The sequence below is a fragment of the Perognathus longimembris genome, chromosome 9, assembly GCF_023159225.1.
Source record: "Perognathus longimembris pacificus isolate PPM17 chromosome 9, ASM2315922v1, whole genome shotgun sequence".
NCBI lineage: Eukaryota > Metazoa > Chordata > Mammalia > Rodentia > Heteromyidae > Perognathus > Perognathus longimembris.
This window is the reverse complement of record NC_063169.1, coordinates 19,997,921-20,016,799: the sequence shown is the minus strand read 5'-3', so window position 1 is coordinate 20,016,799 and position 18,879 is coordinate 19,997,921. Positions and strand designations below refer to the sequence as shown.

General features: G+C 37.6%; 1 protein-coding gene across 1 annotated transcript in view; it reads left to right on the top strand.

Moving 5' to 3' along the window:
* The window catches only part of Klhl32 (kelch like family member 32), a 195,627-nt gene extending 183,414 nt beyond the window's left edge, over nt 1-12,213 (top strand). Inside the window, exons 9-11 of the mRNA XM_048353802.1 lie at nt 2,463-2,655; nt 5,009-5,103; nt 10,876-12,213. Of these exons, the coding sequence (XP_048209759.1) occupies nt 2,463-2,655; nt 5,009-5,103; nt 10,876-11,037 (450 nt within the window). The 3' untranslated portion in view covers nt 11,038-12,213. The remainder of the gene's footprint in view (nt 1-2,462; nt 2,656-5,008; nt 5,104-10,875) is intronic.
* The last annotated feature ends 6,666 nt before the right edge of the window (nt 12,214-18,879 follow it).

The following is an 18,879-nucleotide window of genomic DNA, read 5'->3' as shown; positions in this document are numbered from 1 at the left end:
GCGTATGTGCCCAGAATGTATATGCATAGAATATATATGCCAATGTTTGTACAAACTCAGAGTTGTATCCAAAACATCATATGATTTTTCTGGCCCAAATCCAAATTTTTCTTGGCAGAAAGGAGGCAGGAGTTCTTGTATGTTTAGTATTTACAAAGAAAGAAAAAGGCTTATTTACCTGTCTAGTACTTGGTTTACTTGATATTTTGAGATTTATGGTTAGTCAAATTTTTCAACTAATTTTTTACTGTGTGTGTGCGTGCGTGTGTGCGTGCGTGTGTGTGTGTGTGTGTGTGTGCCAATCCTGGGGCTTGAACTCAGGGCCTGGTGATGATCTCATCTCTCTCTTTTTTCTTATGTAAGAATTGTCTTTATTATTATCTTTTAGTAGTTAGACCAGGGAGATGTCATTTAACAAAGCAGTATATGAATACAATGCATCTTAATCGGTGTCACCCCTCCAACAATCTCATCCTCCTTTGATCCACTCCTTCCCTTACATTTCTCAGTGCTTGGTATGTATAATGAATTATTGACAGCTTCATTGTCTGCTCCTTCCCCCTTGGCCTCATCCTTTCTTGCAAGTGCCCATTTTGGTGTTTATTTTGTTGGGCTTTAACTTAGTATTTCTAAAAAAAATGTACTCTTACAGATTTCCACAGTGCCTATTATAGTTTAGTTAATTCATTTGGAACTACTTGCATACTGCTGGGTTTGTCTTAGAGCTTTTTTTTTGTCAAGGCTAGCACTCTACAACTTGAGCCACAGCTCTACTTCCAAATTTTTGGGGGGTTAACTGGAGATTAGAGTCTCATCATAGACTTTCCTGCCTGGGCTGTGGCTTCCAATGCGATCCTCAGCTTTTAGTCTCCCAAGTAGGTAAATGACAGGCATGATTCACTTGTACCTGGCTACAGTTTACATTGTAAATAGGAGGCCTATTTTCAGAGGGACTGAGCATACCTTTCTTCTTCTAGAGAGTAACCTCTAACTGAATACTGAAGGTTTCCCTAAAGTTCTCATGCAAAACTTGACCTTTTACCAAGACAAGCAAACATGTGCCCAAAATAACTTTTCCCAGTTTTTCAAGAGATGTAATTGGAAACATGTTAAAGTAAGGTGATACAGAGGAAAGATGAGAGGACACTAAATTAAAAACTTAGATTTGGAAACTAAAGCAAAGGTACTTTCATCCTAGGTTATCAAAGGACCTTGAGTATCCAATGATTATCTTTTTTTAAAGAAACTGGAGCATATATTGAACATATATACATGCAACATTTTTCTAAATGCTTAATGTGCAGTAGTTCAAATTTCATCCTCACAATGCCATGTAAGTGTTAATATCCCCATTTTACAGAGGAACCTGGCAGAGTTAAAGTAAACTGCTAAAGGATCACTCGTGGGTTATAGTCCAGGCATTTGGGATCGAGCAACTGTTCTCTTAACTATTACACTGGTATTCACCATATGTCCAGCCATGTATTAGGAAGCAATTTCCAGGTCAATTCTCTGAATTGGGTAAGAATCTTCATGACAAGGGGAGAGGGCAGACAAATGGAGAGAGGCAGGGATGTCAAAAACAGTCTTGATCCTCAGTATACATATATGAAAATGGAATGATGCAACTTGAGGTTATGGTTGGGGTTGGAAAAGTTGGGGGAGAATGATGGGAAAGGTGACACTGATCAAGTCGTTCACACTTATTTGTTGCGTTGAAAACCTTTGTACAACTAAAGGTAATTTAAAATGAGTCTTCATGAACTTAAACAAAATTTCCCTTATAAAATGTGAAGTGTCCTTTAAAATGCAAACCAGAAGGAATGCCTTACGTCACAAAATAGGACTGAAATTTGTGGTTCTTCTGCACTTGTTTGCACATAAGAAGCTCCTGACTTTGAATACACATTAGATATGCTTTGGGATATTGGGATGTCGGGCAGCAATGACACCACCAACTCAAAAGGAAGTCAGCAAGGCAAAGTTTACTTCTGCAAGAGGTGCCCCATCAGCCAAAAATCTGTCTTTCAATCAATCAGGCACACAGAGCAGGCAGGCTGCTCTTTTTATCTCTAACCCAGCAGGCCCTGCCCCTCTTAGATTCTGCAAAAGGATGTCGCTTAATTAACAGGAATCTGATGTAACTAAAATTCAATGAACTTGTTACAGGATGTCTTAATTAAAGTGTAGCAAGGAAAAGGAGGTAACTAAAATGTAATCAACAAGGGCCAAGCCACCTGGCCAAAACTAGGCACTTTTCAGAAAAACAATTCTCACAAAATTGACAGAAAAGAAGCAAAACACTTTGATAGAAAACATGGCTTTCCTCACAAATGTAAATGATATTCAGATAGAATGTAGATATAAATACTGGGTCTTGACTGCTAACGTGCTCCCTGCTCTTTTCTGCCAAAGAGGTGCCCTATTGACAGAAAGCACTTGCATTTCTTCTCTGTTTCTAGAATAAGTGGATAAGCCGCAGCCCCATGCTACAGAGAAGAGTCTACCATTCCATGGCGGCCATCCAGAGGAAGCTTTATGTTCTTGGAGGCAATGATCTGGATTACAACAATGACCGGATTCTTGTGCGCCACATAGATTCTTATAACATGGACACTGATCAGTGGACCCGTTGCAATTTTAACTTGTTGACTGGCAAGTATCTGATTTAAATTTTTTTTTTTTTTTAAAGCAGGGCTAGCTAGGTACTTGTGGCTCACTGGTATAATCTTAGCAGGAGGCAGAGATCTAAGGATTGCAGTTCAAAGCTAGCCTGAGCAGGAAAGTCTGTGAGGCTCTTATTTCAAATTAACCAGCAAGAAAGCAATGTGGCTCAAGTGACAGAATTCCAGCCTTGAGCGAAAAGTTAATAGATATTACATACGTTATATATTCAGAGATGTTAAGAAGTTTTCACACTTGTTTCCTTAGACTTGTAGACTTTTTTGGGTGCATCTCCAGATAGCAAGTGCAGAGTCAGTAAAGCAACTTGCTTTTATTAGCCAGAAGGCTGTATGTTTTTTAATCTTGCAACATTGTGGACCCGTTCAAGTGGTGGGACATTTACTTTCTAAGAGCCCATATTACCTTTGTACACCTTCTCATAGAACCAAAAGAATCATGCTAGAGTTCTAATCACCAGTCAACATGCACATATTGATATTGAAATATTGGGCAATTGGGTGTGGCCAGCGCCCTTTTGGCCAAATGGAGGATGGTAGGGTCTGGCATCTTGTCTTCATGGTACAGGAAGGTGAAACCCCAACCTCCCAGGTGACGGGTATGCCGGAATCCCTGGAGGGAGGGGTGGGCACTTGTGCCTGGGACTGGAAGTTTCCTGTGACCCTGCCCCCTGACCTATCCTGGGCCAGTTCAGTCACCATTATGCCATGCTACCTGTCTATGTATTTGAGTCCTGTCTCCTGTTTCCTGGTTTTTCTGTGGTCACCATGCTGTCCCAATTCAGCTTGTTATTGTTTTTGTTCTTTCTTCCCTCTCGGGCCTTTATGGCACAGTTTCCTAACAATGTTAAGTATATTTCCTGGCTGCTGGTCTTTGAGACCTAAGTAGTTCATCATGCAGTCACCAGCCTTTTAATAAACACTCCCAGAGTCAACCTCTCAAAATGTGGCTTTTCCCTTTTTGCACCTTACAACAATATAAGCTAGGTTCTGAAAGAGTTAATAATTCTTTACAGAAGCAATTTTTCTTTTCCTTCTCACTTTTTGTCCTCTTTTATTTCTTTGGAGTTCAGGAAGTCAGTGAAATGGTGATCTTCATTACTGGTCATTGTTGAATACTGTTTTCTGGGTGTAGAGTTCTGGAAATGAAACCTTAGTAGTTCTGTGCAAAGGGGTTTCTGACCATACATCCTCAGCCAGCCATAGGTATGGTCCCTCCCCACCTCAAAAAAGAATGAAAGTAAAGCAAGTAACCAATTACCCCAGTGATTCTTCCAGTTGGAAAATGTCTCCTTTGTTGTTGTTTATTATTCATATTCACAAAGAAGCAAATCCCACCAGGGTTGTTCAAATACAAGGAAAATCACAAACTCAAAATTCCGGAAGACATTTTAATAGACTGAACAGGCATCAGCCCCTCCCGGCTGATGCTGGAGAGACACCGCCAGGAGCAAACCAAGAGACTTTGCTGTTTTGCATTGAGCCCATTTTTGCAAAATGATTTTTGAGGCCTCCTAGCAAGAACCGAACTCTCAGTTGTAGTGGTACCTTAGATCCTCAATCCTTGGATCTGTGATTCTTCTGCTTGTTACAAACCCTGGCTTATTTATTACTCCAGTCAATCCTGTGTCAGCTCATCAATAAAAAAGACTCTTTCACTTCAATGGCCTCCAGGGAAGAATATGTGGTAGTGAGTTATTCTGTCTTCTTTTTTCAAGTGGGAGGGGAAACCTTTCATCATTTTGGCGTGTTAGTACCAAGAGATTATCCAGGGTAGTCCCAGCTCAGGCACTTTAATATAATCTTAAAACTGTTGTGTATGTAAAGAAAGAGATGTTAGCAATTTTATCTGTTTTTTGTGTTTTTTTCTGCTATTTGTCTTCATTTGAGCCATGCTGGGGGCATGGTTCTGTTTTATTGTCTTCTCAGGGATGCAGTTGTTACTTAAAAGAATGTAAGCATTTGCCTTAAAGGCATTTGTGGGCACATGAGTGTTTCCATATCTAGAATATACCTGATTTTCATCACTATAAATGAATGGCATACTTACAAGAGTATAGAGCTTAGTTCTAGACAGCTTATTATTGTTGTTTAATTCTACATTTGACTAACTTGGCTGGTAAGCAAGTATTTTGGTCTGGTTCTGACTTGACACAGTTAATTCTTTTGCATTCTGGAGGCAGTGATTATTTCCTACAAAAACCCCATGGAGTATATAAAATGTGCCACGGGGGATGGGGGAAGCTGTCTTCCTCAGGGGCAAAAGGGTTAATTAAAGCATGTAAGAAATGACTTTTCTTCTTCTTATCCAATTCTTTTTACTTTAGGCCAGAATGAATCTGGAGTTGCTGTCCATAATGGGAGAATATATTTAGTTGGTGGATATTCAATTTGGACAAATGAGCCTCTGGCTTGTATTCAGGTAAGTGGTTGGAATTCCTTTTGAAGTTGACCCATGTTGCTTTTATTGGTTTGCAACACAACTACGATGGAAGACATTTATAGGTAGAGTTCAAGACCTGTTCTGGGAATAGGTAGGTGTTTTAGCTAGGTCAACCACTGAACCCTGTCCTATCTCACAAAAATGGTGCCTACTGAATGATTAAGACATGTGGAAAATAAAAGTAGGAAAAGCTTTAAATCTACAAGTGAACATACTTGATGGTAAAAGACAGAAAAATTACACTGGGACATGATAAATTAAGCTGTAGATGTTCACAAAGTGAGACCAAAGGAAGAGATTCTTAGGAAAGAACCAAAAAGTTTTAATATCTATGGGCCTATGATCGTATAAAATGATGTTTAGCGAAATGAACTCCAAGAAATGGAAACAAGAAGTTTTATGCTACTTTGCTTTTATTTTTTTCCTTCTCCTTTGTTGCTGTTTTTGATTTCTGTACCTTTTGTCTTGTATGTAAGTTATCTGTTTGGAGAGGATAAGGGGGAGCTCAGATATGGTGGGACAAAAAGTGAACAAATGCAGCAGCGATACTCACTAGACACTGTGTTGAAAATGAACTATACAACTTGTGAGGGAGGGAGTTTGGGAAGGAAAAATTGGAAGAAAGTGAGGAAAGAGGTGATACTGTTCAAAAAGAAATGTACTCATTACTTGGCTTGTAACAGAAACTCCTCTGTACACCACTTCTACAATAACAATTTTTAAGAGAAAAAATATGAAACATATACTGGAAACGGGGAAGCTGGGATGACTTATTTTGTGTTACAGATCCAAAAATCCAGAAAGTTTTGGTAAGAGTCATTCATCCTCTGAAAACTTTGCTTTTCATTGTTTTACTCTGTATATGGCAACTCATTCATTTCTGTAGATGCCACCTACAATGGTGTTGTTCATTTCTGGCAGCCTATGAGCAGTGGTGATGTACGGCTGGTGTAGAAGGGACAGTCGCTGTCCCAGACAACAGCCCTGGCACAGCTGTACTTGGGCGTGGGAGAAGCCCCGGCCAGCAGGATGCTAGCTGGACTGTTCACAGATGCAACCTCATGCCTTTTAGGATATTACTATTTTACAGTTCTTAAGTTTTCTAGTTACATGTTCCCTGATAAAAAAAAGTTGATTTTTTTAAAGCTATGACCTTTCTTCTGATATTAAGTAAAGTATATTCTTTGAACTATTCCTACTATATAGGAAGTTATTTGGGGATAGGGAGAATGAGATACAGTCTCCCTATGTAGCTCAGGTTGGCTTGGAACTTATAATACTCCTGCCTCAACCTGCACACATTACCACATATTGCCATGGTGGCTGTTTCTTATTTCCTCTTTTTGGGGGGAGGGAAGGAAGGAAGGGGGTGAAGGGTGGTAATGGGTTTGAATTTAGAGCCTCATTTGGCTAGGCAGATGTTGTAGTCCTTGAGCATACTCTCAGCCTGCAGGAAGTTTCAACAACTTCAATATTTTTCAAGGTTTTGATTCTTCAGTTACATATTTAAGATTATATGTGTGTATATATACGTATTTATATAATCTCATGGTATATCTATGATATACACACCATGTATATGACATATTAAAGATATTTGTTAAAGTCCTTTAGTTTTCTTTATTGCTTTAATCATGTTTAGCGATATTTCCCTGAAATGTGTATTTACAATATTGCTTATTTTTTTTCTTCTTGAGCTGTTTGCCAATTTTAGGGATTTAAATATCTTTCTAATACACATCAAATAAGAAAAAAAGTCAGCAAGCACAGGGAAGACAGAAAAACCATAGTTAACAAGAGGCCAAGTAGATGTGAATCCCAGATATAATAATTAGAATGTATTTTTCATAGAATACATGGAACACTTTGAGAATAAACAATCACTAAGGAAACTTTAATAAACTTCAAAAATTAGTATTATGCATCTCTAATACAATGACATTAAGTTTGACCTTAACAAACTATTAAATGTGCCCCATAATCATGAAATAATAAAACACCATATAATTTAGGAATTAAAGAAGCCATAATGGAGTGTAAAAAAATTCTCATAATTGTGTGAAGATGAAAGCAATAAACAGCAAAGATTATAGGATACATACAGCTTAATAAATTTATAAAACGCATTTAAAATAAACTCAAAGAAAGTAGATGAGAAAATATATTAATAAGGAAATGATAACAAGAAATTATCATACACACAGCATCATAATTTAAAAGGAGTTATTTAAGGTGTATTTTGTAGAAGAGCTTACCCATATCTTTTGGATATCAACAAGTGTACCTACTGTTTTCACCTGAAGAATGGCTTGTTTTTATCCAAGCATCCATGTGGCAGTTTTCAGTCTTTTAGGTTTCTTCTAATTTTCACTTTTCAGAATTGATAAAACATTGAACTGGGCAACAGATAGTTCTGCTCTGTAGTGGTGGAACCCCGTTTACTAAGTGCCTTTGGGAACCTCATTTGACTTCTTGCCAATGGAAGTAAGTTGGAGCTTACTTATCATTACCTTGCAAATTTTAAGTATTTATGGTGTATTTCCATTCATTTTAATATTAGATTAGTTTGAGGAATAGAACATAAGTTAAAGTGAGAACTTAGTTTTTAAATGAACTCTCCATACATACCAGATTTAGGAGACCACAGGCTGCTGAAATTTAAAATGTTTCCCACATCTCTTGTTTTGGAACAGTCTTGAAAGTTGGCATGTGAGACACAAGAAAAGTAACAAAACTTCATAATTTGTTTGTTTTCCCCCAGAAAGCTTTCCCCCATGATAGATCAATTACTAAGTACGCTATGTAGCTAAGGTATGTAGCTGTTCTCAAGCAGTTACCTTCAAGAGATGAAGTGGTATAGAATGGTGCCTGAAACCACTGAAATATTTAAGCACATCTTCAGAATTGTGGGGGTTTTATTTGGTTTGTTTTTTTTTAAGTTAGGGGCTGGGAACGTGGTTTAGAAATAGAGTGCTTGCCCAGCATGCATGAAGCCCTGGGTTCAATTCCTCAGTACCATATAAACAGAAAAAGCCAGAAGTGGCACTGAGCAAAAGAATCTCAAGGATTTCAAGGAGTAGTGGCATAAATTTCTCCTGAGATTTGCAATAAAATATTCATATATATTTATTTAAAAACTCATCATTATAGGTCCTTGTTGTTCATTATAGGTAGGTTGTTGTTTTTTGATAAACAGAATTAACCAAATCCTGTTTATTCCCTAGGCTAGCATATAGTTCTATAAAGCATAGATAAATTTGATAAAAGTTTTTAGTCTTTATTATTAACAGGTAATGTGTCCATATTTCCATGTAGGTTGTCACTGAAGAGATATTTGGAATAAAAATTGTCACAAATAACAGACCTAACATATAAATTTTTGAACTTTTACTTATTGACAACTGGTTGCTGATGATAGTATTCTTTCTGAACTAAAGCTGAAATGTGTTTTATGGATGGCTACAAATCAATTCTTTTGGGGGCACTCAGACTAATATATTGATGGTTGGAGAGAGTAGCTCCATGTTAAAAAGCAAGCCACTTCTTTGCTATTTGTTTGATCAAAGTTTAAATTTTTGTGCCATAAATTACTAATCTATTCTAAGGTAAATCTACTAACTGTTAATCTCAGGCTGGTCAATTGAGGTTACTCGCTAATAGCTCCGAGATTATTCTATTAATATCCAGAAGGACTAAATTCTTTTATTTTCCCCCATGAAAATATCAGCCAATAGCCTGTCTCATTAAATAGATTTTTCTGGACCCTAGTCCAAGTTCATTTAATAGTCACTTGTGGGACTTTGGCCTCCGGGGAAGCTGCATGTGGGATGCTGAGAGCACATTATTTCATTTCTGGCTACTTCGACTCCCTGATTCACCATAAGGAGATCCCAACAAGAAAAAAAAAAGCTACATGTTCTTAAATTAGTACTTGTTTACAGATTAAGATCTGGGCTTGTTAGCCAGAGATGCATAGATATACTGGAAACAGAGTTCCACAAAATGAAGGTGCTCATTTCTTATTTGTGAGTGTGTAAGCAAAAGTCTGGCACAGAAGTAAGTCTTGGTGTGCCATGGATGACAAGTAGTACATAAGGGAGCAGCTGCCTAAGTGTGCAAGTGATGAGCCTGTTTCCAGATCACTTCTACTATTCTCTTCACTTACTACGAGTTCCTTGTGGCTGGAGGATATGCTGCCAATCTGGCACTGCCTTCTCCCAGACGCCTTCTTTCTGCCAGTTTACAGGGGAGTGTTTTGGAGACAAACTGCCAGAGCTTCCTTTTCCCTTTGCAGATTAAATACATTACATCTGCTTAACATATGCAGTCTCAGTTGGTCCCTGAACCCAGACAAAAGCTCTCTGGATGATTATTTCACTGTCATTTGCCTTGTAAGACTGGGTATCATTTTAGAAGAAATATTGTTAAGGGATTTTATAATCCTGCTTTTTGGGGGTTGCTTCCTTGAGCTCAAATAGTGGGAAATTTTACAAGTCAAGTTACTACAAGTTATTTAATTTTAATCTGTGTATCTACTGGCTCTCTGTAAACAGAAGATAGTATGATAAATACTAAATGATCTTTACTAATACTAATCAAAATCCCACAGAGATTTTCCTTTATCTTATCGAGAAGGCAAGTGATACTTGTTATACTGATTTTAAAAGTTTCTCTAGAAAAACAAATGTATAATAATCAAGAAATGGGGAGATAGTCACAACAACTATAGATGTGATACCACAGAAAGATGCATAAATCACTCAATAGAACAGTTTGTAGTTAGTGTAAAGGCAATATTCTAAATTAGTAGTGATAGGGCAGCTTGGTAAATGGATTGGGAGAAGTAAAGTTAATTTGGGTAAAAAATACAGCTGAAAGATTGTTCTAGGATTTAGTGACTCCCTCCCCCACCCCATGAGATTGGATTCCCAATTTTCAACGGTTCCTTTCATCTTAATCAATGTATGATCCACAGCTAAAATGCTATTAAGGGGTTATCACACCTGGAACAGATGAAGATGTGAGTCAGGGAAACCATTCAAGATGCATGGTTGAAGAACTGGGGGACATACCTATTATCAGGATACAAGTGGAGAAATGCAAACAATGCTTGCTAGCAACAGGATGTCAAGGACATATATATATATATATTTAAGTCATTGGTCCAAGTGAGGAAAGATTTTAAAGGAAGTTAGTCAAGAGACTGAAACAACTGAGGACTTTTAAAAACCTGGTGGATTTTATGCAAGGGATGACAGCATCTTATCTGGAGAAAGACTAAGCCAGATTCAGTTGGGTGATAGCAGGCAAAGACTAACAAGAGACATGTACAAGTGCAGGTTTAGTTGGAAAAGGGTGTGTGTGTATAAATTTCCAGAATAAAATGCACATATATAGAAGCTACTTTGTTATTCTATGATCCAGAGGCTTAGCTACATTTCACCAGTTTTCACAACACACTTGTAAGGTTTTGTTTTCTTTACCTTAGGCGCAAGGAATTGTAAACTAAAGATGCTACCTACAAACTAGTTTAAGCAAGTTATTTAACCAGTTTAAGGCAATTTGACTGAGACTAATGCTCTGGTTTTCATCACCATTCTTAAGCTTGATTGTGAATAAACATTTCTGGGGCTATCTTAGCAAGAAGAACAATCCCCCCCCCCCCAAAGGGTAAGGTTGATGACAAAACGTGAGGCGTCCTGATAGGTGCTCACAGCTTTGTGGTAATTACCAGCTGTCCTTGTTTTTTAGGTTCTAGATGTAAGCAGAGAAGGCAAAGAGGAAGTATTCTATGGGCCTACACTACCTTTCGCTTCCAATGGAATAGCAGCATGCTTTCTTCCAGCCCCATACTTCACATGCCCCAACCTTCAAACGCTCCAAGTGCCTCATCACAGGATTGGCACCATCTGAAAAGCCAATGCTCTGTTAATAACCATCATCAATGGAAGAAAAAACAAGTTTGACTTCCAGATACTGGACTTGAAACTCCTCAGTGCTCAATACTTCCTTGTCTTGTTTCATAGGTCTTCATCTTCAGACAAAAATTAGCAAAAAAAAAAAAAAGTTTTCTAAAGTACACTATTGAGAATTTTCTGTGTATGTCAACATAGAGTACAATATGTTTGACTTTTATTGTGGTGTAGCTTAGTGCCAACTCAATGGCATATTGTTTTTCCATGGGTCTTTACATTCTTTGTACGTTTCTAATCAGCACTGTCTAGGACAACATGACACTGTCATTAAGACAATTGATTTCGTGCATCAATTATCTTAAAATCTTTTGTACTTACTCCCTTTACTACTTAAAACATTGGCTTGTAAGTTTTCTTTTCAAAATTTAACATGAAGCTCAGCTCAGTAGATATTCAGCATTATGATGTCATACATTTTTAAGTGCCATGTTTTATTCAAGATGATACATATAATAGAAGTTGAAATATCTAGATCATTCCACCTTGATTATTTTGACCTTAGGTAAGAACTTTATAGTGCTCCATTTCTCCCACCTTTTAGAGATGGTAATAACTGATTTTCACACTAATTCAAAAGAATGTTGTGGAGATCAGACAAGCTCTGAGGCTATGCCTAAGGGGGAAAATGTTACTCAAATTTAAGGTATTTTGCTATGCTAGGAGCCCTGTAACTTTACAAGGAGATGATATTTAAGTTTATAAGTGACTAGATAGAACTTAGAATGTGTACTACAGGATGATTTTTAAAATCACATGAGACATGAAGGGTATTTACCAACACCAAAGATATCCATACCCATACAATCCAGGCCTCAAAAGGAACTCCTTCCCATTTCACAAATCACTTAGTAAAGTACAACATTTTAAAGCTGAATAAAAGTTAGTTGTACTAACTATGATACCATCAAGTGCTCTGACATAAATTTGCATCTAGAATTGGCAGTTCTAATGAAGTGTCTACTTGTTTCAAGGAGATGTTACTTACTCAGGAGGGCTTGTGGGATGCTTCACTGTAGCAACGCATATTTTATGACCACCACTTTCAACAATGGATAACAATTCTTTTATGGGCTAAGTTTTGGAATCTGCCTTGTCTATAAGAAAAATGAATAAAACTGTACTAATCACATTTGAACATAAATTCAACGAGACCTGAGTTTCTTCATCCCTAATCTTGGGAGGACTTTATTAAAAGGAAGACTTTATTCTGTATGACTGGGCCCTCAGAACCTTAATCATTGGTCAATACCTTTCTTCTAGGAAACTGTCATTTTATTCATGTAATTGTTCTTAGTCGTTAAATATGAATGAAAAACTTGTTGTTTGAGGCAGAGCCTTGCTATGTAGCCCAGGCTGGCCTCCAACTCCAGTCTCTGCCTCCCCATCAAGACAATCTTTTCTTTTTTTTTAATAAATCTTAAATACAGAATTCTTAGCTTTGTATACTGTTTTAAAGTACTTAAAGCATTGTTTAAGATTGAAAGACACATAATTAAGATAGGGAGATAAAAGCAAATTTTAAGAAGAACCATGAATTTAGATAAAAAGCGTGGTAGTATTTGGACAGTTCAGGACAGTGAAAAGATATTGACAATTGGTATTTAAAATGTTAACAGCTACTGTAAAAGGTTTATATAAGCAAAAATAGAAATTTTAGTATCTTGTCATGTCAAGAAAATAGATGCTAGCATTTCAGAAATCTTAAGAAAGATCTAAACAAGATTTTAAGTTTACTAAACATCCTATTCAAGTGAATTTTCCCTCCAGCAGTTTGACCTTGTTAAACCATTGAAGTCCACTTTCTTCCCAGAACTCATATACAAAATGAAAAGGAAATGGCCTAAAAATAAGCTTGCCTGATGATGGAAAGGTAGCTTAAGATTACCATTATTTCTGTACAATTTTCTAACCAATTAAATTAGCATAAATTATCAAGTCCCTCCTTGGTGAGTTTTATAATGTATTAATTCATTAGTATTATAGAATTGAACTCAGAATTTAAGAAATTTTCCATGGAGTTCAAACACATCCTTTATAGCTACAGCCACAGTAGCCTCAAGACAACATTCTGACCTAGTGGCAATTCAGGAGGTAGAGATAGGAGGATTGAAAATTTGAGGCCTACCTAGACAAAGTTAGGAAGCTCTATCTTTAAAAGTAAGAAGGCCAAGGGTGTGGCTCAAGTGGTAGAGCACTTATATGCCAAGCATGAAATATAATGTTCCTTCCCTAAAAAGAAAAGGAAACAATGGTCACTTACAATTAGATCCCTTGTCTCAAAATTATCAACAATAAAAGAAAAATAATCGATAAATTGTGTTTGGGGCATAAAGACATATACCAATGAGACTATGTGCACACACATGCTGTGGTAATTTATCTCCCATTTTTACTTCAAATATTAGAAACACACTGTGCTTTAATTTCTATAGACTAACATTTCTAACCATTTAAACATTAAATATTTTACTTAAAAAAGAACAAAAAGCAGTATAGTCATCCCTTGCTATATTCCAGTTCACTCACCACTGCTTCACTGTACTGTGTGTTAAAAAAACATCATCAACATAGTGATCTTTACCTGTCCTGTGAGCTCTGTTCCAGAGACACCCCACCCCCACCCCCGGGCGATAGGTGAACATCTGTAAAGTAGCAATAAATAATCCACCATAGAGCGAGGGCTCACTTATCGCAGGGCTCTTGAACATAGCTCCTAAGACAGGGGAGGGAATCACTGCACCACTTATCTTAGCAGACTATCCCTTTTTCTTTTTGTGTGAGTCCTGGGGTTTGAACTCAGGGCCTGGACACTGTCCTTGAACGTTTGTTGCTCAAGGCAAGCACTATACTTGAGCCACAGTGCCTCTTCTGGTTCTTCATTAACTTTTACTGGCTGATTGGAGAAAAGAATCTCATGAACTTTCTTGCCCAGACTGGCTTCAAACCCAAATTCTCAGATCTCAGCCTCCTGAGTAGCTAGGATTACAGGTGCAAGGTATTGGCAATTGGCTGCAGAGTATTCTTGCTGTGGCAGGCAAAAGCAAGTGGAGATGTAACTATGTAAACTAATGTGAATGTAAAATGCAGTAGAATCCCCTAGCTCTTTAACGATGACCTGACATTAGGCATCAATTACAGTATTTATGGTACTTTTCTCATTGTGTTTTCCTTATGTCCTATCTCTCCAGTCACAGCAAAAGCTGAAACATTCTCTTGTTTTATCTCAAAGCATGAAATCATATGAATAAATCAGTTATTGTTCCATGTGACATAGTTCATTTTTATTTTAGTTTTCAGATAGTGGACTTATTACAGAAAGTAAGTTGCATAATCATGGGCACAATATAATTAAAATATATACATTTAAAATTTTATATATACATCTTTAATCTTTATAATATGCACAAATAACTTATAAATAGCATAAAATAGCAATGTCCAACACATGCAATAAATTGCATATCAGCACAATACAGATTTTTGCAAGTAGGAAATAATCACTTAGTACAGGATTTGGTTATTTAACCACGTTATCAAATTGAAATTGCAAGTCTCATATCTAAGTAAACATGTGAAAGAATATACTACTTTGCTAGCTTCCTGGACCAATTGTTTTAACGAAGACTATATGACTCAGGCTTGTAATCCTACCTACATGGGAGGAGGAAATCAGAAAATCATGGTTTGAGATCATACAATGCAAGAAAGTTATCTGAGCCCTTATTTCAAAGAACAAGCCGAGTGAGGGTTCATACCTTTAATCTCAGTTATGAGGTGTATAACAAAAGCAAAATGGGTTGGGAGGAAGGCTGAAGAAGTACAGCATCTGCCTAGCAAATTCAAATTCAAACCTTAGACTGTCCTCTCCCCAAAGCATGCTACTTATATTGGCATATGGCATTGCTGCTTGACAAGGAAGTACTTCTAACTCTAAGAAGTGGAGGCAAGAGGTTAGTGTTATATGATCATAAACATCAAAAATCCAGTGACAGGGGCTGGGGATATAGCCTAGTGGCAAAAGTGCCTGCCTCGGATACACGAGGCCCTAGGTTCGATTCCCCAGCACCACATATGCAGAAAACGGCCAGAAGCGGCGCTGTGGCTCAAGTGGCAGAGTACTAGCCTTGAGCAGGAAGAAGCCAGGGACAGTGCTCAGGCCCTGAGTCCAAGGCCCAGGACTGGCCAAAAAAAAAAAAAAAAATCCAGTGACAAGTGGCATTGTGGAACATTACTACAATCTCAGCACTGGGCTGACACAGATGAATGGCAAGCTCAATGCAAAGCCAGGCTGGACTACATAGCACAGTCCTATTTCGAAAAAGAGGAGGAGGGGGAAGGGGGGAGGGAGAGGAGGAGAGGAGAGGGGAGGAGAGAGGAAGGTCAAAACAAAGAGAGAAGCAAAAAGCCTATATGTGTACAAGGAAACAGTCTCATGTTTTTGTTTTTGTTTTTTTTTTTTGCCAGTCCTGGGGCTTGGACTCAGGGCCTGAGCAGTCCCTAGCTTCTTTTTGCTCAAGGCTAGCACTCTGCCACTTGAGCCACAGAGCCACTTTTAGCCATTTTCCATATATGTGGTGCTGGAGAATTGAACCCAGGACTTCATGTATACGAGGCAAACACTTTTGCCACTAGGCCATATTCCCAGTCCCAGTCTCATGTGATTTTTAAAGAATAAAGTAGCATTTGTAAGCTTGTGGAGCCAGGTGTGGTAGAACACATTTATAATTCGACACTCAGGAGGCTGAGGCAGGAGGACAGTGTGAGCCACAGAGCAAGATTAAACCTCAAAATCCAAACCAAAACAACAAAAATCCCCAAAGTTGTGAGAAAGAAGATTAAAAAAAAAAAAAAAACAGCACATAATAAAAATCCTCCTAGTCTTAACCCCCACAAATAATACACTTTTAAATAAATACCAAGGTAGGAAATGTCAAATGCAGCTACATATCACTCAATGACAGATGAATTCTGAGGAATTTGTCCTTCAGTGAACATAAAAATTTATTTCCACAAATCCAGGACAGTTCTTGGTGCAACAAGAGATATGATAAGCACAGTACATAAAATTGCTGCTGGAATATCCTGACACTGCTGACACTAGTTTTCCTACTGCTAATTGGGGCTTGAATTCAGGGACTATGTGCTGTCCATTTTTTACTCAAGGTTGGCACTCTACCACTTGAGCCACAACTCCACTTCTACCTTTTGGTGGTTAACTGCAGGTAAGTCTCATGCACTTTCCTGCCAAGGATGGTTCCCAACTTCGATACTCAGATCTCAGCCTCCCAAGTAGCTAGGTTTAGGCATGAGCCAGCAGCACCCAGCAAGTCATTTTTTAAAAATCAACCATGAGTGTACATTCTAAAATGACAATAAATTCATAAACCAAAATTTACTATATATTCATCATTACCAAACAACATGGACCATGCCAGTTGTACTAACAGAGATTTGTATGTGCTGTACATTTTAAGACCGGCAAATAACAGAAAGCTTGTCTCAACCAGCATCACAACTGTGAGTCATAAGCCGTGCTATGAGGTCTCAACAACGACATCAGCAGACAGTAGGAACTTCTTAGCTCTATTATCTATAGTCTTATGGGCTCACTGGGGACCACTCGACTAGAACATCATTTTGTAGCACGATGGGCTTAAATTCTCCTAGTTCAAGTTAACTCAACACTGACTGGTTTTTGTGGAGACCCTCCAACAGGAGCCTTCTAACTCAACTGAAATGAAAATCAAAACTAAATCTTAGTGTCCAGTTAAATACTTTTGTCATTCTGTTGTCCTTCACCTTTAACATATTACTTGATATTTTACAGATGTCATTTGGCTAGAATGCTTACATAGCTAAAATGTCTCCTTTTCTATTTAAATGTCTTGAGTTTCTATATAAATGAAATGGCAATTTCATTTTTGGATAAGGGACTATATTTCAAGCTGGCGACACGAACGAGGCAGAATGTGGAATGAACATGGTATTCAGAGAGCCAACACACAGTCTTATGTTTAGGAAGAAGCTGGAAAAGGGAAGGTCCAGCTGACAGTGTCTACACACTGAAGGGTTTGAATGTCAGTATGGAAACAATGGTAAGTTACTGGAGATCCTGAAACAGAAAGAAAACTAAGAAGATGAAAGTAGTATTTTAGGAGCATGGCTAGCATGGAACCAAAGATTAATGGCCACCATGCCTGATAGAAAAAAAGTTTCGATGGCACAGATTACAAAACAAGCAAGCAAGCAAGGAAACATATAGCCTTACAAACTCGAGAATCTGTATGACTAAACAACTGAAAACTGGGTAAGTAAAAAAGCTAAGACATCTCTGAAGCCTGTCAAATTTAGAGTTAAATAACTTGGGAAGTAGAGTAGAAAATGAAAGCAGGCCCTAGTGTGTAATAGAAGGCGACATGGGCAGCTGGCCATATTGCTCTAACACTTCAGGAGAATCCAAATAGAGAGGTCTGCAGAGAAATGAGCATGAAAAATAGATTTGACAAACAAATTCTGAGCTAGTGTAATTCGTTTGTTACTAAAAATATTGAGACAGAGCAGTGAAGGGTCATCCGTGACTACTAGGGACAGGAAAGAAGACCCTGAGGGTGCTCTCAAGACTTGGTGTAAGCAGGAAGTGGCAGCATCCTTAAAGAAAGGACATGGGAAAACGCAAATAGCACAGAGAAGTTGAAAGCAAGAGGAATAACACATTCCCAGATTGGACCTCCAAAGAATGGATTAAATTACAATGAGAAGTCACCTTAGGAATTAGGGGACATTTAGGGAGAAATGGATATTAGAGAAGCAAGCACAAGATAAAGTCAGATAAAATCTTGTAATAGTGGATGATGGGAAGATTAGAGTAATAAGTGAAGAATCAGTGAGGAGTTTGCGAAAAATGAATTGAACTATGATTTACTTATTCACAAAGATAAAAAACACATACATATTGTTATAACTTTTTCTTACTGATTTTAAAGCATGTTTTTATATTTACAAATCAATGGCTGAATGCATGATTCTGTAGCAGCTCTTCCTGTTACACGTTTCATACTCAGAGAACCAAGATTCTAAAAACCTTTAACAATCTCTCTTGAAGAAAAAGAAATTATATGTATGTGCACAAAGCAATCTTTTAACTTTAGTTACTTATTTTTGGTGTTGGGAACTAAACCAAGGGACTTCATTGAACTAGAACCCCAACCAATTTAAACAACCTATCTAGAGGCATATCTTAAAGAGATGGAACTGTTAACTGATGAAAATTGCAAACCATGAATTATTAATTTAACAAGCCACTACCATAATGAAGATAAATCCACTGCTGTGAAGTTTCTTTAAGCAATCTTAAAGAAAATTTTACTCCTTTTGCACAATGGCAGGATGTGTATGTTCATGTGGGCACTTTTCATTTGTCTATTGCCATGAAAATAACAAATATACCTTTGGAATTCACAGATTACAATTAGAAGAGAATGGTGATTGCATATTGAAGTATTTCTTTTTCTTTTAATACCCTGTTGAGGACAGGGCCAGGGTTATATGCCACACTAGCCCTCTCAAGTGAGGTACATCCTCAACCTCTTTTTTATTTGGAGGATACCCCCCCCCCCCCCCCCCGCAGAACTGAGGATTGAACTCAGGGTTCTGCACTTGGTAGGCAAGTGCTCTTCCACTAAGCTAAATCCTCAAGCCCTATTTTTGGGATATTAAAAAAATATTTAAATATAGAAATTATTGAACCAGAAAATAATCAAAATATTTTCTTAAAGGAATA